Source organism: Hemiscyllium ocellatum, chromosome 22 (genome assembly GCF_020745735.1).
Source record: "Hemiscyllium ocellatum isolate sHemOce1 chromosome 22, sHemOce1.pat.X.cur, whole genome shotgun sequence".
Lineage (NCBI taxonomy): Eukaryota > Metazoa > Chordata > Chondrichthyes > Orectolobiformes > Hemiscylliidae > Hemiscyllium > Hemiscyllium ocellatum.
The window spans coordinates 22,417,136-22,440,290 of record NC_083422.1 but is presented as its reverse complement, the minus strand read 5'-3'; the positions used below and the strand labels follow the sequence as shown (position 1 = coordinate 22,440,290).

General features: G+C 40.1%; 1 protein-coding gene across 1 annotated transcript in view; it reads left to right on the top strand.

The window, feature by feature from the left end:
• The window catches only part of LOC132826241 (adhesion G protein-coupled receptor A3), a 544,117-nt gene that overhangs the window by 210,039 nt on the left and 310,923 nt on the right, over positions 1–23,155 (top strand). Inside the window, exons 3-5 of the mRNA XM_060841943.1 lie at positions 7,468–7,539; positions 13,874–13,945; positions 15,492–15,563. Of these exons, the coding sequence (XP_060697926.1) occupies positions 7,468–7,539; positions 13,874–13,945; positions 15,492–15,563 (216 nt within the window). The remainder of the gene's footprint in view (positions 1–7,467; positions 7,540–13,873; positions 13,946–15,491; positions 15,564–23,155) is intronic.

Sequence of the window (23,155 nt, the reverse complement as noted above, 5' to 3'; positions counted from 1 at the left end):
GTGGATGTTGCTTATGTCAATCAAATATTAACTCTTACAGATTTTTTTCACACTCATATACCGTAGCAATGTGGTTACAGCAGAATTTCTTCCTTGTTTTAGTCATAGAGTCATAGAGATCTACAGCACGGAAACAGACCCTTTGGTCCAACTCGTCCATGCCGACCAGATATCCCAACCTAATCTAGTCCCACCTGCCAGCAATGACCCATATCCCTCCAAACCCTTCCTATTCATAAACCCTATTTCTTCTGGCAGCCATTCCACACATGCACCACCCTCTGTGTGAAAAAGTTGCCCCTCAGGTCTCTTTCCGCTCTCACCCTAAACCTATGCCTTCTAGTTCTGGACTCTCCGGCCAGGGAGAAGACCTTGTCTATTTACCCTATCCATGCCCTCATGGTGACCCCTCAGCCACTGACACTCCAGGAAAAACAGCTCTAGTCTATTCAACCTCTCCCTATAGCTCAAATCCTCCAACCCTGGCAACATCCTTGTAAATCTGTTATCCCAACATACCAACTTGTGTCTTGACACCCTGGTCTTAGAGCCACCAGTGGAATCACCTTGCTTCAGTAACGTATATATTTTTTATAGGTGTAGCTGCAACCCTATTACAGGTTAATATCATCAAAACCAAACCTAATCTTACATCCAACCAAAATCGATATCTGTGCATTTCCATTCAAGAAACAAATGTCAGAATCATGATCTACTGCTCTTTGGCCAGTTACAGCACTGACAACATCACTCCAAGATAAAGTAAATCACTTCCCATTGTGGGTTGAACCTGACCCCCTGATCGTTATGGTTCTGCCACTTACAGAATTAATTCACAGAAACATTTAGCAGGTTTCAAATGCTTACTAAACACTACACATTGCCTAAAGCTCAAAGAATTTGCAAGGGCAAATTTTAAAATTGAACATAATTTAATTTCTAAATATCATAAAGAAAATGTGTGTTGATGCTATGGCTCCCCTTTGACTGAAATAGTACTAATCAGTAAAGGATCAAGTCTTTTAAAGGTAAATAGAGTCCACAGTTATAGGTAAACAGAGGCTAATTCCACAATTCAAATTTAATTTGAACTGGATTGCTCTTATCGCTTTCATTGTGAACATTCTAGCTTCTGAGTAGCAGTTCATATTACCAACACAAAACCATAAGGAAGTGTACTTCATTTCAGGTATTTCAGACCAGATTGTGTTCCTAATTATTTTTAAGGTAATAATGCAGGTACAAAACTACACCATTGGATATGCATTACCAAGATATTCCCATGGACAGACTTCATTACAAATGTATTTAAGAAATGTGTGTACTTCCCATAATGAAGTATAAACATTTATTGAGAATTAAATATTCATTGTGATATACACATTTGAAGACAGATGGAGCTTGTTAGATATTTCACATATTTTGCACATAATTTCACTCAGTTTTACAACCATGTGAAATGGTATTTTAGATCAGTTTACAAAAACAAAATAGAGCACCTTAATAAATGTAGCAGCAAAACCACTTGAGTATTTACTCTGTCTGCATGTTACAGAATAATTTATTCTGTGAATGGCTTTTTAAGGATGCAATTCCACTGACTGAGATCCACAAACATAATAAGCTACAGGAGTACAACTCCCAAGGGTCGTGAATTTTAGCACAACTCCAGCATAATATTAAAGCCTTCGTCTGAATCTCCAGTTCTTTCTAGTTAACATAATTACTAACAAGATTTTATGTTAAAACAGAATGTAATTGACACCTCACACCATTAGAGTTACACTGCTAAACTGACAGAGGAGATGGAATACTAGTGACTGAGGCAGTGGGTACATGATCAGGAAAGGATAAAGTACGTGATTGTGCAATTAGTAAAGGAAAATAGCGCTTTCTAGTTTTCAAAGTGCAGGCAAGTTGCTTTTTCAAACAGATAGTTATTCATTATGATTTGTATGCCAGATGAATAGCTCTCGGTCAAATAGCTAAAACTATTTTTTAAAGCAATGATCCACTGTATGCTTTTGGTGTTGTGTGGCCTTCAAATAAGTATTTCATTTAACGCTACAAAATGTCGTTCTGTGCTGATAAATAAATATGCGTCATTTCTGTGGTCCACAGACTCTCAGTTCTTGTTTTGCAGATTGGAAATTCACTGAGGAGTTGGGAGATAAATGGCTTTGATGACACAAGAACCACTTTCCTCTATTCATTGGTTAAAGCAATACTTAGAAAAAACCTATGAACCTGTGAATTCCACAGTAAAACTTTGAGTGAAATTGAACTGTATAAATGGAATTTTAAAATTTTAACATAAGCTTTAGGGTAGACTGGTCTAAAAGGGTTGATGTGAATCTAGCCCCCCCCCCCCTTTCAAATAAATTCAATTTCAAGGAGTATTATGTCAGGCATTACATTAATAATTTCTCTATGCTGATATTAGCAGATGTCCCCATTTGAAGTTGTTCTATTTGAGGTCACTATTGCTTATGTCATGGAGAATCACTTTTGCTCCAGGACATCTCTGCAGGAGTTCCTCAGCCCAACCGTCTTCAACTACTTCATCAATGACTTTACCTCCATCATAAAGTTGGGACGGGGTTACTTACTAATAGTTATACAATGTTCAGCACCAGTTTTGATTCCTCAGATACAGAACCTTACCCTGGCTAAATGTGCCAAGACTTGGGGAACATTCGGACTTGTGCTGTCAAATGAAGAGTAACTTTCATGCAACACACAAGTGACACATGTGCAACAAGACAGAATCCAACCATCAGACATTCAGAAGCATCGCCATTACTGAATTTGCCACTCTTAACATCATGATGGCTATCTTTGAGCAGAAACTGAACTGAATCAGCCATATAAATAGTGCAGCTGCACAGTCAGGTCAGAATGTGAGAATTGTGCAGTGATTAATTCACCTTCTGATTGCTCAAAGCCTGTCCACCATCAACAAGGCAACAGTATGGAGTATGATGGAATACTGTCCATTTATCTGGATGGGATCAGCTGCAACAGCACTTGAGACTTTTGCCAACATTCAGATTGAAGGAATCTGCTTGATTGGTACTCCATCCAATACCTTTGATATCCACTTCCCGTATCGTTATTCCCACTGCCAACAAAGTATACTGTCTACAAGATGCAATGCATCAAGGACTGTTCATCATCAGCACCTTTCAATCCCACCACCTCTAGGATCCGAAAGGACAAGGGCAACAGATTCATGAAAATGTTCCCAACTGCAACTTGTCCTTCGGGCTACACATCATCCTGACTTGGAACAATGGGCAGAATTTTGTACAGACCTGAACAATGCAGGCTATAATGAGGAACATAGCATAATCGTACAAGAGATTCAGAGAGGCCTATTTCAATGTCAGGGACAACTCATTGTATTTCTAACTAAAGTCTGGGCATCAAGGTGAGATCCTTACTGATGAATTGTCCATTAAGGGGTATTATTGTTTGTTAATGACCTTGTAAACTGCACATCTTCCCTCATTAATATGCTGCTTCCTGTCTTACCACCAATTGTAATAAACTGGATGCCAAGAATTCTTGACATGGATGTCAGAATGGCTGTCTAACAAATTCAGCTGCTTGCTCCAAAGGATCTCCATGTTGGATACCAGACACCAATATCTCCAGGTATACTGCTTCAGCAACAGCCATGTGCAACTCAGGTTCACAGACATAGGCATTTGAACATATGCCAGACTCCCCAGAACCCCCTTGACACATCTCTAATCCATCTACAGGATGCTTCTGCACTTCAGTGCTGCACCGCAAGGTGCAATAGCCACATATCATGTTCCCCATTTTCAATTTCCCACTGAGGTTACAACATTTTGTGGTAGTTACATTAGTGGTTCAGTGGAAGAATTCCTGCCTGCCATGTTTGGGTTCAATACCCAACCCATGCATGGCACTGATTGCCTTGTTACCACACTCTAAAACTCAGATTGTTTTCATTGAAAAGATGGAGGCTGAGGGGTGACCTCCATGAAGGTCTACAGAATTATGAGAGACATTGATAGGGTGGAGAGTCAGAGGCTTTTTCACAGAGTAGAAAGGTTGACTACAAGAGGGTACAGTTTCAAGGTGAGAGGGAGAACATTGAGGGGAGAGGTGTAGGGAAATATTTATACACAGGGGGCGGTGGCTATTTGGAGTGTTTAAAGTTGATAGACAAATAAACAGGATGTGAACAGAGGGATGGAAACAGTGTATGGGCAGTAAGTAGCGAGTCTAAACAAAGGTTGGGAATCACTACAGGCTAGGTGGGCCAAAGAGCCTGTTTCTGTGTTGTATTGTATTATAGCAGGAGAGCAATTTAAGTTGAACGTATTAGTTATGCATTTACATAATTTCATGTCTATTGAGTTCTTCAATTATTGTAGGAATTATATGAATCAAGTTAAACTCTTACATATTATGTTTATGTGGAAATCCAATCAAGGTCACATCTAATAAACAGCATATATTGGGGCAATGTGGAGGGAGGTTTCTGAGTGTGTGTGTAAACCTTCATTGTTGATGATTGGTTCAAAGCAAGAGTGCACTCAAAGCGATTTCCATGAGTGGAATAAATTATACATCAGTTTGAAAGGTGTCCTATTACTCTTGTAAAATGTTAAACATATGTCTGGTTTATAAACATGAAATGTAACTGCATCATCAGTAGATTTGTGAGTCAGTGAGCTTGCCAGTTGGATACAAAATTGGCTTAACAACAGGAGATCAAGTGGTGGTGGAAGGTTGTTTCTCAGACTGGAGGCCTGTTACCAGCATGTTCCAGCACTGATCCCTTTGGGTTCATTTCTGTTTGTCATTTTATGTATGTGATTTAGATATGAATATAGAAGACATGGTTAAAAAACTTGTGGACGACACCAGATTGGTAGTATAGGGAAGGTTATCTAAGATTACGAAAAAGTTCTTGATCAATGGGACCAATAGGCTGAGGAGTGGCAGATGGAGTTTAATTTGGACAAATTGAGATTTTGCACTTTGGTAAAACAAGGACAAGACATATTTAATTAAAAATAGGGTCTTGGGTGTTGTAGAACAGAGAATCTAGTGATTTTTGTACATAATTCTTTGGAGTTTGTGTCACATGTAGACATGGTGGTTAAGAAGACGTTTAGCACATTTACCTTAATTGCTCAGACCTTTTGAGTACAGCAGTTGGGATGTCATGTTGATGTACAGGACGTTGGTGAGGCCTCTTCTGGAGTACTGTGTGCAGTTCTGGTTGCCCTGTCAGAGGAACAATGTTATTAAGTTATAAAGGTTCAGAAAAGATCTCTCAGAATGCTGCTGGGAATGGAAGGTTTGACTTGTACAGAGAGGCAGGACAGGCTGTGACCTTTTTCACTGGACGTTGAGGGGTGACCTTATAGAGATTTATAAAATTGTGAGGCATAGAGATAGGGTGAATAGCAGATGTCTTTTCCCTAGGGTTCAAGACTAAGGGGCTTTTTTTTAAGGTGAGAGGAGAAGGATTAAAAAAAAACACGAGGGGCAACGTTTTTACACAGAATATGGTTCATGTGTGGAATGAACCTCCAGAGGAAATGGTGAATGCGGGTAGAGTTATAATGTTTAAAAAAATTATTTGGATAAGTACATGAATAAGAAATGTTTGGAAGGATATGGGCCTAGTTCAGGCAGATGGGACAAGTATAGTTATGGATTATGGTTGGCATGGACAAGTTAAACTGAAAGATCTGTTTCCGTGCTGTAGACTTTATGACTCTAGATTTACAAATTTTTCATTACTGTTAAAAGAATGCAGAATCCTTGTACCATGGTGAAATGAAAGCAAAAGATGATGTTTAGCTGTTCTGTAAACAAGTGATTTATTCTCTCTCTGCACATTCTTGTTTTACATTTATTCATGGGATTTGAGCATAGCTGGCTAGGCTTATATCTTTTGCTCATCCCAAATTGCCCAGAGGGCAGTTATGAGCCAATCACGATACTCAGCATCTGAAATCACACGTATGCCAGATCTTTTGAAGCCAACAGATTTTCACAATAATTGACAGTGGTTTTCATTAAACTAATTTTTTTATTCCAGATTATTATTGAATTTGAATTTCACTATTGACCACAGTTGGATTCAAATCCATGCATCCAGAACGTTAGTCTGGGGTCCTGGATTACTAGTCTAGTAGCTGACCTCTGGAGAATTAGAGATCAGCAACATATGCAGGCCCAGCCAAAAATGCCCAAATCCCGAAAACAAATAAGCATAACAAAAATGTTTCTTTGGAGAGGGAGACTTGCGGGGTTTATCTTTCTAGTTGGCAAAGTTTAATGCTATGTAACTTGGATTGTTTAATGATGCTGTGAGAAGCAGCATATTGAAGGGCTTATCTCTGGGTATCTAGTGGCTGATGTGATTCGCTTCTGTCAGTGAGGAGTATCAGTCTCATTCATAACTGCCAGGTCGTATTGCTGGTTCCTCATCCATTGGTGACTTGTAGCTAGCCTACTTTGCTACTACACACATTTGTTCGTACAATTTTTATTAATTAGGTAGCAAGTCAACCTGATTTAGATCTGACAGCTTCTCAGGGGTATTGTAACAAAAAGTAGAAATTTATCAAACTTAAACAAGTTATCCTTTTCAAATTGAATGTAAGGGGCAGTATAATTATCAGTGGTAAAGGCTAGACCACTATAGAAACTTAACAACAAGAGGAACTTGTCTTATGTAGTTGGCGTATACTTTATTGCATGCAGCATAGACGAATTAACAATAACCTGTTAGACATAATTACAATTTCAGGAGTCAGGAATATCACATCTGGCTCTATTGGGACAATGTTAAAGACTAGCTACTTCCTACGGAAAGACTGTGCGCCATCTTCAGGTTGCGAGAAGCTCAATACAAGTTAATATTAAATCTCAGAATGATTACCTTAAATGACACCCAACAATGTTGCCTGATAACAACAACAACTTATATTAAATAGTTCCTTAACTGTTGATAGCTGCACCAGGTTACATCAATCCATTCAAACTGCTCAACTGGATGTGACAGTCTGGATGTGAACACTCATTTACTGGCCCGACACTGATATCCTACATTAGATGGTTGAGTATTGGTATTGTTGTGGCTGTGGTTTTATGACATTGCCTTTGGCCTTTATCCTTTGCCTTTGAAGTCTAGATCCTGAGCTCAAATGCTTATCCTTAGTGTCAAATTGGCTGCTGTGCTGTAAATGTTATAGTATAGAAAAGCATAGAAGTTTTTTTTAATTTTAAAAGAAAACAAACTTTTTTACATATCTCTGTGAACTCATAAGGAAGCCACAAAGTGCATTCTTCCTTGTTGTTGTGAAAACAAACATACAGCATTTAATTTAAATGACCATATTTCACTCATTACGTTAAGAAAACAGCTCATCAACCTATAATTAATTTTTCATTCTCCTTTGGTCTCTCTAGGGATTTGAAGAATAACTTGATTAGCAACATTGAGCCTGGGGCTCTCTATGGGCTTCCAGAATTGAAGCGGCTGTAAGTATTCATTCTATTTGAATTGCCTAGATCCTGTCATGTTAGATAAAGTCCTGTGAGGGAACTTAGGGTAAAGCCTGAGCCAACTTTCTGATGAGAAACATTGCAGTTTTACTCTTGGCATAATTGATGTATTTAGATACACTTCACTGCATAAGCAGATGATCAATGTTTTTTTTAGTGGCCTGTTTACACTGCACCAAGCAAAATGAAAGCATTTTTTTAAAAATTGGCAGTGTTTCTTGATCAAATCTGAAATAATATATTTTGTGGCGCTGATACCATATATTGTAAATTTTTCAGAGCAATGAAATGTTTTCGTTTATTGGTTATAAAGTTTGCTGTGATGTCGGGGAAGATGCATTCATGTGCAGTCTGCAAAAATTCACATTCCTCTCGCAGCAACCCCATGGGTAAAAGGGTTTAAGCTATCTTCAGTTTCACGGTTTAAGAGATTAAAGTCTTTTTCTTTATTTTAAAGGCTTTAGCACCTGTTTAGAAATCAGTTTTCTTTTCCTGTCTCTTAAAATGAATTTCATTTGAGGGATTTGGGCTTCAATGTGAGAAGCATTTTTGTAGGTTTGACTTGTTTCAAGAGTTAGTTAGGTTTCATGAAGAGTTCCTGATAACGATGTGGATTGAGGAAGAACAAAAGAAAAAAAGCTTTGAATTGTTTGAAATTTTGAGTTACTTTCTTCTGATGTGTACTCTTTTCAAAACAGTTCTTATATTTTAGAGATTTTTCCAATGCTGCAAAGGTTATGCAAGCAAATTGTGGTCCTGTACATTGACACCTATTTACTCTGTCGTAAATTCTTTGGAGAAAGGATTGAGAGTTGATATGAAAGTTGACTGTGGGGAATGTGTTCACACTCCTCAATGTGTGAAATGTTTTTATATGTATTATTTGTACTTCCAGAATAAAACCTTCCAGAGCCTTATCAGCTTGAAAATTAATTTCTTAAGAACTTTTGGTAGTATCTCAAAGTGGGTCTGACCATGACAATGCTGTCAAACAAAAACCTGATGGAAGCATGCACAAATGGACAGAACTCTTTTCTGTCAGCAACTCTTTTTAATGCTATGTTAATCATGCAAAAGTTGAAATGGAGTGAATATTTTCTTCATGTCTTTTGTAAAGGTTATTCCACACAAATCTCTACACAGCTGTCTATCTTTAGTCTGAAACATAATTGTATTCCTATTGCGCAGCATTTCAGGGTTAAAAACAAATCAGTACATCCCCATGGACTACTTGTAGTTACAAGGAACAGAACATTGCAGTGTGGGGGTTGTACGATTAACAACTTGGCAATAATGACTAGTAACAGGAGAATTGGTATAAATTCCTGCATTGTGCACCGTTGAGTTTGAGTGGCATTTGCATCAGAATTTGCCCTGGGGTCCAGTTTGCACAATTCATCATTTTAGTTTGCAGAAATGAAGAAAAGCTGCCTGGGAGTGGATTCCATTCTGCATTGTTCAACTAACATTCCCAGTGGGCCAGTCAGTCAGGGCGAGCCATTAATACAATCTGTAGAGCAGTCCATGGCACATCTCAAGCATCCAATGCAATATACATCCCATCCTAGAAATAGAAACAGTTGTAGGCCCTCAAGGCAGCTCCAAAACTTCAAGAAATCCTGACTGATTTGATTGTGGCTTCAACTCCATTTTTCAGTTTACCCACCCCCAAGCCCCTGTAACATGAGACTTCCTTGTACATCAACTATCCATCCAATTCAGCCTTGAATATATTCAATGCTTCAATCCCCACTACCTTGAAGTCCAGAATTCCACAGAACCCTTTGAGGAAGAAAGTGTTCCTCATTTCCACCTTTTAAAGGAAGATTTATTCTGAAACTGCAGCCCCTTACTGTTCTAGAACTCCCCCACAAGGAAATACTCATCCATTATCTACACGGACAAGCTGTCACACAATGTTATTTCTCTCAAAAAGATCACCTCTTACTCTTTGCAACTCCACAGAGTACAAGCTTCATTTGCTCAATCTTTTCATAAAAGACAGATCCTTCATCCCAGTAATTAAGCCAGGAAACCTTTTCTGAACTATCTTCATTGGCAGTATATATCTCTCCTCAAATAAGAAGATTAAAACTGCATACAGTACTGTAAATGTGGTCTCAATAGTACTCAGCACAGGCGTAGCAAGATTTTGTGACTTTTCTGATTCATTCCCCTTGCAATACAGACTGGTTCCATTTGCCATCCTAATTATTAGTTATATTTGCATGCTACATCATTGAGATTCTTGTACTAGGACACCTAGAAAAGTTCACAAAGGTAAGTGTTTGTGTTTTTTATAATTTAATCTTATCGGTCTGAAGGTAAAGTTGCGGCAGACCATTATCAGTCGTTATGCTGTGCGGGTCTTGCTCTTTGTGGTCGTATTCTAAGAGATGTGTACCTTGAAGATAGAATGGAACATCTCACTGGAGGAGGAGCAGGAGGAATTGGAGACAGGACGAGATGATGCGAAACAGAGAGGGATCCATCTGTATGACAATGTGGTCTGCTGCTGCGAGAGCCTTCATGTTCTCCCTTTTGGTCCCCTGTGATATCATGCCTCCATGTGGTGTGATGAAAGGTTTTGATATAAACTCCGTCCCTCAAGGTAACCAGTAGCCTCAGCAGCGGTTATCTTAGTTGTCTGAAGTTAAAAGTCACACAACACCAGGTTATAGTCCAACAGGTTTAATTGGAAGCACACTAGCTTTCGGAGCGACGCTCCTTCATCAGGTGATTGTGTCGCTCTGAAAGCTAGTGTGCTTCCAATTAAACCTGTTGGACTATAACCTGGTGTTGTGTGATATTTAACTTTGTACACCCCAGTCCAACATCGGCATCTCCAAATCATAGTTGTCTGAAATTATCTTTTCACAGATATCAACTCTCATTGGCTTTACCTGGACAGGAAATCTCTCTCTGAGGTGCTGTCCTGTGAAAATCTGAACTTCAACGACCAGAGGCAGCTTTTAACACGATAACCTACCTGGTTTCTGTTCCACCTCTGTGGCCAATATCCAATATTTTACATTCTCCTCACAACTTGCTTTCATACATATTGTCAGCAATTTGGACTGCAACGCACACTAGGAGAAAGTGAGGATTACAGATCCTGGAGAATCAGTGTCAAAAAATGTGGCGCTGGAAAAGCACAGCAAGTCAGACAGCATTCAAGGAGCAGGAGAGTCAATGTTTCCAGCATAAGCCCTTCATCCTGATGAAGGTCTTATACCTGAAACGTAGAGTCTCCTGCTCCTCGGATGCTGCCTGCACTGCTTTTCCAGTGCCACATGTTTTGACAATACAACACACACTGTCCCGTCATCCAAAATTATTAATACAGATTGTAAATTATTAATGCCGCAATGCTGAGTGCTATGATATCTGTTCAGCACCTCCCCCACCCCTAGCCTGCTTCACCATTCAATAGGATCACGGCTGATCCGACATTCCCCACACTCACTTTCCTGCTCTTTCCCCATAACCCTTGATTCCCCTGCAGATAAGGCATCTATGTCTCTCAGCCTTAAATATGCACAAGGACTCTGCCCCCACAGCTCTCTGTGTGAAGGAGTTACTAAGACTCTCAATCCTCAGAAAAGAAATTCCTCCTCATCCCAGTCTTAAATTGGTGCCCTTTTATTCTGAGACTATGCCTCTGATCCTAGACCCTCCATGAGGGGAAACATCCTCTGAGCATTTACCCTGTATAGCACCTTAAAAATTCTGTGTTTCAATCAGCACACCCCTAGTTTATCTAAATTCCAGTGAGTAGAGTCCCAATCCATTTAACCTTTGTTCAAATGCCTCCATACCATGGATCATCCTTGTGAACCTTCTCTGAACTGCCTCCAATGAAGTAATATATTTTCTTAAACAAGGGGACCAAACCTGCTCACAGATATGGTACCACCAGCACCTTGTATAGTTACAGTAAGATTTCCCTACTCTTATACTCCAATCTCCTTGAAATAAGAGGGAGGCCTTAATATTGGATGGCTAAACATTTCACGAGCCTTCCTAATTATATGCTGCATCTCTGTGTTAACTTTGTGTTTTATGCACAAGTATCCCCTTTGTGTTTCAGCTTTTTGCAATTTTACTCCATTTAAATAATATTCTGTTCTTTTATTCTTGCACCCGAAAGGACAGCTTCACATTTTCCAATTTTACCCTTCATTTGCCAACTTTCTGCCCACTGACTTAACCTTGTCACTATCTCTCTGTAAACTGTCTGGACCACTCTTGCAACATTGCTTTCCATTTATTTTTGTGCTGTCTGCAAATTTGTCTACAGCACATTCACCTCCTTCCTCATACAACATTGAATACATACAGTAGATGGAATCCTTAAACGCAAACTCTCTCAAAGGTAAAGTAGACATGCAACATTCCCCTCCTAACTCCTTAAAAGTACTAAGTGAGCCTGTGAGTCGTCTTAATGGGAATAATGCACACCTTCTTAGCAATTGCTGTTTTGTTCCTTAAGATCTTCTGGTTCATTTTGAACCAATGATGTTATAAACTGTATTCTTCTAAAGTTTTAGCCTTCTGATGGTTCAATATATTTTCTCCTTCATAACCTGATAGAATCATTGTTTAGACTCTTCAACATTTTTTTATTTTTGTTTTTGTTGAAGCCTGGACCTCTTCCACTTGCTGCTTCAATAGTTGTTTGGCTTACTATATGTTCTGCTTCAGTTTTTTCAGAGGAGCAGCACTGCTCGGTATTTATATCTGAACCGATTGTCTCATGGGTGATTTCCCGCTCCTTGATGTGTGCACTGTGCATCTCCCCCTTTCTTTTTCTGGTCTGTCAATTTCTTCAGTATTGCTTTCAGCTCAACCTGATGTTTCTGTTGCTAATTCTGTTAAGCCAGACACGTTTGAAACAAGATGATAGGTTTACATATGGGTGGTTGAAGAAACAGAATGTATGTGTTGATATGTTGGGTCAGGTCAAAAGGAGTGACATCTCATAACAGTGGCAATCTGGGTATTGGGGAATCAGGGAGGAGCTGAGTCATGGGATGACGGGGTTAGATTGGTTGTACCAGTGTAAAGTTGGGTGATTGCTGGTGGGTTAGGTATGACTTGGAGGAGGTTAGTCTGATGAAATAGGCAGGCTGGGAGATAATCAAGCCAGGTTAAACAATAAGTTCAGTTGGCAGAGAGGCTGAGTCATGGTTTTGGGTGGGTAATTGAGTTGGTTAAAGGATGGGGTTGGAGGGACAGGAGTGTGTTTCCTACCAAGGGTTCTCAGGGACAGATTGGTGGCTGTGGAGGGAGACTGCTGTCTAGGTTGTGGTCAGTTCCTGGGCCTACTGGGGAGTTAAAGGGGAATTGAAGGAATAGTTCTGGATTTGGGAGGATGCTCCAGTGAGGATTTGATGATCAGTCGTAATGTTACTCAGCCATTGGAACTTCTAATGTTTCCTGGATCATGATCAAGGTAGGTTGGTTTGAATTGTCCAAAGCCTCTGACTTTGGTTCAGAATTGGACATATTTTCTGAGGGTGCTGAATGTAGGGTAATTGTCCATCAGGTGCCTAAAAGTTACAGGCAATTTGATTAGGCTCAGCACCTTGGGACTTTTGAGAGATCCTGATCCATGTCATTCAAGGTACTTCCAATATCTGATTGGCCCAGATCACTAGGTTCTGGATAATGTAAATAAATCCTTACTTATCATTGTATGAGAGAGTCAGACCCTATAATTTAGTGCATGTGCTTTTTTGCATTTTGTATCTGTACAACACAAGTTGCAATCTGAGTTGGTTCAAAGTTTTTTTTTTAAATATTTGTATATTTGTATATCATTCTGTAATTTTTTCATGTTACCACTTCCTAGACCTACTTTCCTCTTTTATTACTTGTCCTCTTTCTTTGGTACTGTTTAATTTTGATTCCCATCATGGTGGCAGCTGACCATTCAGCCTCATGCCATACAAACACCTCTAGCTTCCTGATCAACAGATTGACATGTTGCTACCAGCTGCCTGTAGTCAGGATTGACTCAGCTATCCCTGTTGCTAATCAATGTGATATGCACTGGCCACTGAAAAAATAATGAGGGATATGTTACCAGGCAGACTTTGCCCTTCATCTTGCCAGGGACAGAGAATCAAGTTATTGTACCTTCAGTACAAACTGTCTGAAATCTAACTTGGGAGCATTTAGACCATAAATGTTATCTCTGCAGTTTCCTGCTTTCTAACACTCTGTTCCACATTACTTATTCTATCACTGCCATGTTTCAGCATATAGTTGTATTTCACAAATAAATTATTTTGTATTCTGTTTGCAGAGATCTGTCAAACAACAGGATAGGATGTCTGAGTCCTGAGATATTTACAGGCCTCACCAGTTTGACTAAGCTGTAAGTACATAGCTTTTAATTATTTTTAGTCACTTAATGAAGGTTCTCTTCAATTGTTTTTAATCTGTGTCTTCAATCTGCTGAGAATTTAAGGGCAAGCTTAATTTTAAGCAATTTTGCTCATAAAAGTAATGAGAATGCCACAGAATTAGAAATGGTTAAAAATCACTTAGGCCAACACTTTAAGGTTAGATTAGTTCATTATAATGAGTCAGAAATAACTATGCTATTAAAAAAATACTTAAGGATGAAGGTACATGGATGCTATGTGTATCACTGATGTTTTGATGATGACAATGAAGATTTAATAGATGCGATGCTGCAGATTTGTAGGAAATGGCCACAGAATTTGGTTCGAGAGATGAAAAAAAGGTACAGCATAACCTGCCCTAGTCACCATGTCAGGAAGAGCAGAGGTACTGGAATCTTGCAGGTTGGACAGACTGTGGCATCAATTAGAGGCAAATGTTGATTCTATGGCCAACCTGCCATTTTGTGCCATTCGGATTGGGTTGAACCCCTCTTTTAAACAAGTACATTTGAATATGTGTTCAGAAGGGATTTTTTGAAATGGTGTGGGTCTGAAAGGCATCAAGCAGAACACCTTGACCCACTCATTCAGTTCCTCTTAGGCTGCAGCATGACTTAGAGGTGGAGCAGAGATGGTGGGGGAAACCTGATTGAACAGGGAAAGAGAGCTCTCATCAGAGTTCTTATTGGGTCGTTAAGGAACACTTCTGCCTCCACCTTGGGCAGGAGTAGGGTCTACTTTGGCTATACCTCATTGAGGGGTGCTCATTGAGCACTGCTTTTTCTTTGAACCAAACTTGCAGCTGTACAGCAGAGTGAAATACCTGCATCACTTCAATTGTCTGTGGGGTAATTGCATGTCATAATCCTAGGGCCCAGTAATGTGCATTGTCCCCATTGTAGCTCAATAATTCCAGTGAATTATTAGCAAGTTCTAATTCTTATATATGTACACCTTTGTGTATTATATCTATGTATGTTATATCAAAAACATCAATTTATTGCAATTAGTGAAAAGATATTTTGTAAATGACAGGTTTTCTATAGAATGTTGATCAAAGTATTTAGAGTATTTGAAAGTTAAACAAATGACAATTGTGGTTTATTCCAATTGAGTTACCGACAGTGTTAATATTAAAATTTTCTTTGACTTATAATTAACTCAATAATCCATTACTAGATGGAAACTTAAGGTACAATCAAGTTACTGGTGGACACAAACTTCAAGAAGTCTTCTTGAATTGGATGATGTATGTATTTGAATAGATTCTGTCTGCCCTCCAGAAGTAATGGGCTTAAAGAACTGAACTTCACCTTTTCATTCCATTAATGTCTCACTCCTAGTGATGAACAGTAAATTTAAGTGTTTGTATTCAATGATAATATTATGCAAATTTGCAACAATTCCCCTGCTTTGACCTCACCCTCATTCCTGATTCCCCAACTATCTCCGCCACCACAACCAATTTGCCTTGTATCCTGATGCCAATGTAAAATTGATGGGTTTTTTTTGCAGGAATTTGTCGGGGAACATTTTTTCAACCCTTCCTCTTGGACTGTTCATTGAACTTAGCGCATTAAAAGTTTTGTGAGTATACCATTCATTATCTGAAATTCAAATTTCTAGTAATCAATTCTTTTTAACTGGCCCAGGTTCATTCTTTATATTGCTCACATTATACGGGGTTATCTATATTTTTTAAAATTACAATGACTAATCAACTCACATTGACCAAGTCCAGATTTCACAAGATTCATCCTCAGTTATAGAATATTATTACCATGCTCTGTTAACATGTAGGTGCCAGCTTTAGGTGGGCCAATGAAAGAAAATCCCATCTGTGTATTTGAATCTAATGGTGCTGATACATAAAAATAAAGGGTCCACCTAACTATCATCAAACTGGAGAATGGTCATCTCCGTACAGACAATAGCATGTCAACACTGCTAAAATCAGAAGGACTGTGAGGAAATATGTTTCCACCTTGTAGCAGAGACTTCTGATCTTCTGAATTTTGTTTATTCTGTCTATGTTATTCTACCCAAAATAGATGTACTAAGGCATTTGCCTTTTGTTTGTCTTACTGTAGTTGTGTGTGTTAAATATGTAAAGGGTTTTGAAGGGTATAGTTTAAGTCATGTAGCAGTAGATTAGGAATCTATTCTTCCCACTGTTCTTGTTAGTAAATGGCATCATGAATCCTGGTATGAATTGTTTTTGGCCTGAGTAGCATTGAGTCAGGCAAGTTAATCATCTTGGTTTTTTTGGGATTTCATGGAATCATAGAATCCCTACAGTGTGGAAGCAGGCCATTCAGCCCATTGAGGAGAAAGTGAGGACTGCGGATGTTGGAGATCAAAGCTGAAAATGTGTTGCTGGAAAAGGGCAGCAAGTCAGGCAGCATCCAAAGAGCAGGAGAATCGACGTTTCGGGCATGAGCCCTTCTTCAGAATTCCTGAAGAAGGGCTCATGCCCGAAACGAAAATTCTCCTGCTCTTTGGATGCTGCCTGACATTCAGCCCATTGAGCCCACACTGACCCTTGGACAAGTAACCACCCAGACCCACGTCCCTACCAATAGCCCTGCATTTCCTGTGGGTAATCCACCTGGCCTGCACTTCCCTGGAAGCTATGAACAATTTAGCATGGCCAATCCACCTAACCTGTACATTCTTTGACTGTGGGAGGAAACCAGAGTACCTAGAGGAAACCCAGCTGACACTGGGAGAACATGCAAACTCCACACAGAATGGAATCTGGATCCCTGGCACTTCAGACAGCAGGGCTAACCACTGGCCACCGTGCCATCCCTGTGATGGTTTGTTGAACAATAACGTTTGATTATTAGCGTAATCTTCCTAATTATAACTTAATTATATGATAACAGGTTGTCAGCAGTGTTAGTCACAGTGCATGATGGGAACTATGGCCACCCTTTACAGAGCACGAAATGTCCTGACATAGAATCCACTGCAAAATTGCTGGTCTATTTAATTAAGTGAAAGAGATGAGCAAATTTAGAACTCGTATGCCATTCAGAGTGTGTTATTTGGTTGGCTCTGTGGTTTGTATTGTGAAACTCCTGATTGCCATCATAGAATAAATGCAACAGAACGACTAAAAATAACATCTTGCAACAACTGAACCTGTCAGGTTGTCTTTTAGTCATGGAGGATTCCATGATCACCTTTTGTACAAAATGCATTCGAAATGTGGAAGGCGAATCACGTAAATTAGAGCACTGTTGAAGATCGAAAAGGAAAAAGAAAAAGGATTAAACCCACTGGCAATTCTTACTTGATGTATTAGTGCTATCTGTAAGATAACTTTATGCCCTGTTTTTTCCCAAGTTCTTAGATTTTAGGATTACAAAATTTTAGTCATTTCAAAGACCAATTTATTATTTGACTTCTAATATTTTGACATAGTATATTTCTATATTGTGGCTGAAAATTGCCTTAACTTACACTCATGCTCCAGGGGATCAGTGTGTACTGAAACAGTGTGTCTGGTGATATTTTGTAACTCTGTTTTTCGACGGTGAGAGCTTAGCAATATTCATTTTTGAGCCACAGCTTTTACATCTTCAGTAGGGTTTGCTGGTATGTGCTTTTTGAACGAAACGGATGCTTGTTTTGCTAAATATACATTGTTGATCTGCTTTGAAACATTGCCCACTATTCCTTTTTATTGTTTCCAACCCCATGGTTGCCAGTTCTTTTAACCTCCTTGTTTGAATAGATCCAAGACTTGACTGTGCATCACTAGCCAGATGGAAGTAGTTATCAGTAGTGTTATTTCCACAGGTGAATATGTTGTGCTGATCACCAAGAGATTGTTTATTCTGTGAAGACAAGAAATTGCCCACTATGCTGATCCCCACAGTCCTCACCTCTGAGGTTAGCCTTCTTCTCAAGACCTGTTGGATCTTTTTGATCACATCGTACTTTTAATTGATTGCTCATGTACCATTTGCAAACCATGGCCAACATCTTTTGCCAATATGTGTTCAACTATTGATTTATCTCCTCCAAGAGAAGTCCTTTCAATAAATATGAGTCTTCTAGACCTGTGTATATCTAGAGTTAGCTTAGATAGATGTAAAGTAGGAAATGGATAGTTTTAAAACATAGTGCAGAAATTCAGGATCTGAGGCAGCATCTGCAGATAGAAAAACTGAGTCAGCATTTCGAGTTTAATTTCACTCCTTTGGAATAATTCTGAAGATGGAAACAATAACTCTGTCTCTCTCTCTCTCTCTCTCTCTGTCTCTCTCTCTCTCTCTCCACAGTTGTTGTCAGACCTGATGGGTCTCTCATAACGTTGTGTTTTATTTCGGGTTTCCAGCATCCGAATGGTTTTACTTTTGTTTGCAAAAATGGATGAGCTTGCCTGAGGCAAATAATGTTTTCTACCTGAAAGTTTGTGTAAAGCTATGTCCTTCATGTTGAACACCACTTGAAGGAAACACTGAGCATGGCAATGGCATAAGAATGTACTCCTGATGAGGCACTATAATGTCCATTAGCAAGAGTGACCCGGTTGCAACATTACTGGACGAGCTGCTCGAGACCTTAAAGGACATTGCTGCATGACTAGATTTGCAGCAGATAGTGAGGGAACCAACAAAAGGGAAAAAACATTACCTCATGCTTATCAGTCTGACTCTCCACAACTGGATCTATCTTTGACAGTTTGACAAAAGTGTCCACCACGCAGTCCTTATGGAGACAAAACCTCTCACGTTGAAAATAGCCTATATCCCATTGTATGGCACTATCACTGTGCTAAATGGGACAGAATTTGGACAGATCTGACAACTCAAGACTCTGCATCTATGAGGTGCTGTGGACTATCAACAGCGGCAAAATTGTAGTCCAACCTCATGGGTGTGACATATCCCCCACTCAACCATTACCATTCAGCCAGGGATTCAGCTCTGGCTCAGTGAAGAGTGCAGAAGGTCATGACAGGAGTAGCATCAGGCATACTGAAAAAGATGTGTCAACCCGGTGAAGCTACCAAACATGACTGTTTGCTTGCCAAACGGTGTAAAAAGCAAGTGATAGACAAAGCTAAGCAATCCCCCAGTCAACAGATCAGATCTAAGCTTTGCAGTCCTATTGCATCTGGTTATGAGGGGTTGGTGGACAGTAAATCAACTCACTGTCAAGGAACAGGCTTTACAAATATCCCCATCCTCAATAACGGGGGAGCCCATATATCAGTGCAAAAGGTAATACTGAAGCACGTGGAACCTCCTTCAGCCAGAAGCATTGAGTGGAAGATCCATCTCAGCCTCCTCCAGAGCAAACCAGCATCCTAGGTGCCAGTTTTCAGCTAATTTGATTCACTCCATGTTGTATAAAGAAATGGCTGGAGGTATTAGATCCCGCAAAGGCTGTGGGCTCTGATAACATTCCGGCAATCAAAGTGAAGCTCTGTGCTCCAGCGCTTGCTGCACCCTTAGCCATGCTTTTAGAATACAGCTACAATGATGGCATCAACTTGACAATGTGGAAAAATGTCTGGTTATATCCTGTACATAAAAGGGAGGGCAAATCCAACTCAGCTAATTACTGCCATATCAGTCTACTCTCAAACGGCAGTAAAATAATCGAAAGTGTCACCAAAAATTCTATCAAGCAGTACTTGCTTAGTGATAACCTGATCAGTGACTTTCAGTTTGGGTTCTGCCAGGGCCATTCAGCTCCTGACCTCATTACAGCCTTGGTCCAAATATGGTTAAAGGACCTGAATTTTGGAAGTGAGAGGAGAGTGGCTGCCCTTGACATGGAGGCTGCATTTGTCCGAGTGTGGCATCAATCTGATCTAGCTAAACTGGAGTGAGTTTGAATTGGGGGTTAAACTCTGCACCGATTAGAGATATACCTCGCATCGAGAAAGATGATTGTTGTTGGTGGACGTCAGGCATGTCTGCTCTGTGGCATCTCTGTAGGTGTTTCTTAGAATAGACATTTTCTAATCAACCTGTTTAGAGATGTGATGACATAAATTAACTGCAGCTGCTTCTTCAATGACCGACCCTCCTCATAAGGTCAGAAGTAGGGATTTTCGCTGATGATTGCATAATATTCAGCACCATTTGTGACTCCTCAGATACTGAAGCAGTCCATGTTCAAATATAACAAGATCTGGACAATATCCAGCCTTGGGCTGAAAAGTGGCAGGAAAAATTGCCTGACACCTGTGTGGTGCAAATGACCATCTCCAACAAGAATCAGGTAATATGCCTAATTCCTCAGCCCCATTACAGTTAATGTCCCTCACACCTGCAGAAACCCACCCAGTAAAACATTTTTGGTTTGTCAAGTGACCTTGCAAAAAGTCTCTTGCCGTCAGGGATCTGTGCCCAACTGAGGGACATGGCATCAGGCAGGGAGATAGTTACTGAAAACGATGCCCTTGCTCCCGACCCTCCACACTACCATGACTCTCGTGCCTCAATCCCACCCTGTCTCCAATTAACTGTGGCTTGGGTTATTCCATGGTCATGCACAGTGGGTGAGTGGGAAGCTCTCTGTGGATGGGACCTCTGATCCAGGGATCTCAATTGTGGGAAAACACTGGTTTCTGTCAGGCTGCCCTCCAGAACAGATGGGGGTTCTCCTCTTGTTCTCTGATTCTTGGGCGAGACTTTATTCTACAGAACAAAACCTCAGCCCATGCTCATATGTCGCATTGATAGGCATCTCTCTCTGTCTCTGTCTCTCTCTCTCTCTCTCTCTTTCTCTTTCCAAGTCTTTCGTTTTTAATGCCTCAGACTTTGTTTGACTGTGGGTGAAAATTTGGGAACACTACCGTGGTTGGTATTGGGTATTTTCAGTGAAGATGGGTGAATGGATTTGAACATTCCACATAATCTGTCCCTTCTACCCCCATAACCCTGTTTCTTTTACTCGCCATCATCTTTCCCTCCATCATATCCCGCCCAGACACTCCAATCTCCTCTTCCTACTCTGCCCTCCAACCTTCTGCAATCCTTCCCCTATCCTCACCCCACCACGCCACCTGCTATCATTCTCCTCCCACCCTCCCACTCACTTCCCAATCTTTCATAAACCCCATTCCATGCAGGGAGTTGATTAAAAAAGGCAGGAAGGAAACAAAAGGAGCACCTAGGCTTTTTGTACCCACAGAAAGTAGGCTCCAGTGAGCAATTAATAACCATCATAGAGAAAAGGCATCAACATTTTAAAGGGGCCACTCAGTTGTCGGGGATCTGTTCAAGCTCATGGCAACATTTGACCCCAAAGCATCACCTAAGATCACAACCCAAATTGTGCTGTATCCTGAAAGTCTCCACCATTAATGATTCAACATCATATTTAAGAAAATATAATATTCCATGGAATATTGGCTGAGGTACCCAGCTGTTTGGGAAGGATCGATGTTTACAAATGCCATAAATGATCCTTTTTTTTACATTCTATCTCTATAAGACCATAAGACATAGGAGCAGAAATTAGGCCATTTAGCCCATCGAGTCTGCTCCACCACTCAATCAAGGCTGATAAGTTTCTCAACCCTATTCTCCCACTTTCTCCCCATAAATCTTGATCCCCTTGACAATTGAGAACCTATCTATCTCCATATTAAATATATTCAATGATCTGGCCTCCACAGCCTTCTGTGACAGTGAATTCCATAGATTTCACTGTATGGCTGAACAAGAGTTTCCTTATCTCCATTCTAAAAGGTCTTCCCTTCTATCTAAGGCTTTGCCCTTGGGTCCTAGTCTCTCTTACCAATGGAAACATCTTCCCAATATCGATTATGTCCAGGCCATTCAGTATTCTGTATGTTTCAATTAGATCTCCATTCATCCTTCTAAACTCCATACAGTGTAACCCAGAGTCCACAAACATTCCCATATGTTAAGCTTTTCATTCTTGGGACCATTCTTGTTAATCTTTTCTGAACATGCTCCAGGGCCAGTACATCCTTCCTGAAAAATGGGACCAAAGCTGTACACAATACTCCAAATATGGCCTGACCTGAGCATTATAGAATCTGGATTTTATATTCAAGTCCTCTCAAAATAAATGCCACTATTACATTTGCCTTCCAAACGACTGACTCAACCTGCAAGTTTATCTTGAGAGAACCTTGGACTAGAACTCCCAAGTCTCTTTGCACTTTAGACGTATGAATTTTCTCACCATTTAGAAAATAGTCCATACTCCTTCCTATCAAAGCGCATGACCTCACACTTTCCCATGTTGTACTCCATTTGTCCACTTTCCTAACCTGTCCAAATCCTTCTGCAGCTGCCTGCCTCCTCAATGCTACCTGTCCCTCTACCTATCTTTGTATCAGCTGCAAACTTAGCCAGAATGCCCTCAGTCCCTTCATCTATATTGTTAATATATAAAGTGAAAAGTTGTGGTCCCAACACTGACCCTTGCAGAACACCACTTGTCACTGGCTGCCATCCTTAGAAGACCCTTTTATCCCTACTCTCTGCTCTCTGCCAGGCAGCCAAGCATCTATCCATGCTAGTACCTTGTCTCTAACACCATTGGCCCCTATCTTACCCAGTAGCCTCCTGTGCAGCACCCTGACAAAGGCCATCTTTAAGTCCAGGTAGATAATGTCCGTTGCCTCTCCTTAGTCTAACTTGCTTGTTACTTCCTCAAAGAATTCTAGCAGATTTGTCAGGCATGACCTCCCCTTGATGAAACCATGGTGACTTTGCCTGATTTTACCATACACTTCCAAGTATTCAGAAATCTCATCCTTCAGAATGGATTCCAGGCTCTTATCCATGACTGCAGTAAGGCTAATCTGTCTTTTGCCTTAATCCCTTTTTAAGCAGGAGTGCCTCAGTGTCTTCTTCTCTGACTAGATGAGTTATGGGAGATTGCTAGCATTCAGAAGATGCTGAATAAATATTTATGGTTGTCTTAAAAAAAGCAGATGCTTAACATGGAAAATGATAACGTATGTGAAACACAAAAAAGACATGTACAGTTGACACAAAGGTGAAAACAGAAAAGGATCAAGAATAAAAACTGAGCATGTTGAAAGTACTGAAAGGCTGAGAATATGCCAGCAGTTGTGGTTAGAGAGAACCAGAGTGAACATTTCAAATCAATGATCTTTTGTTGGAACTCCAGATCAGTGTTGAATTATCAAGTTAGAAAGATCAACTAAT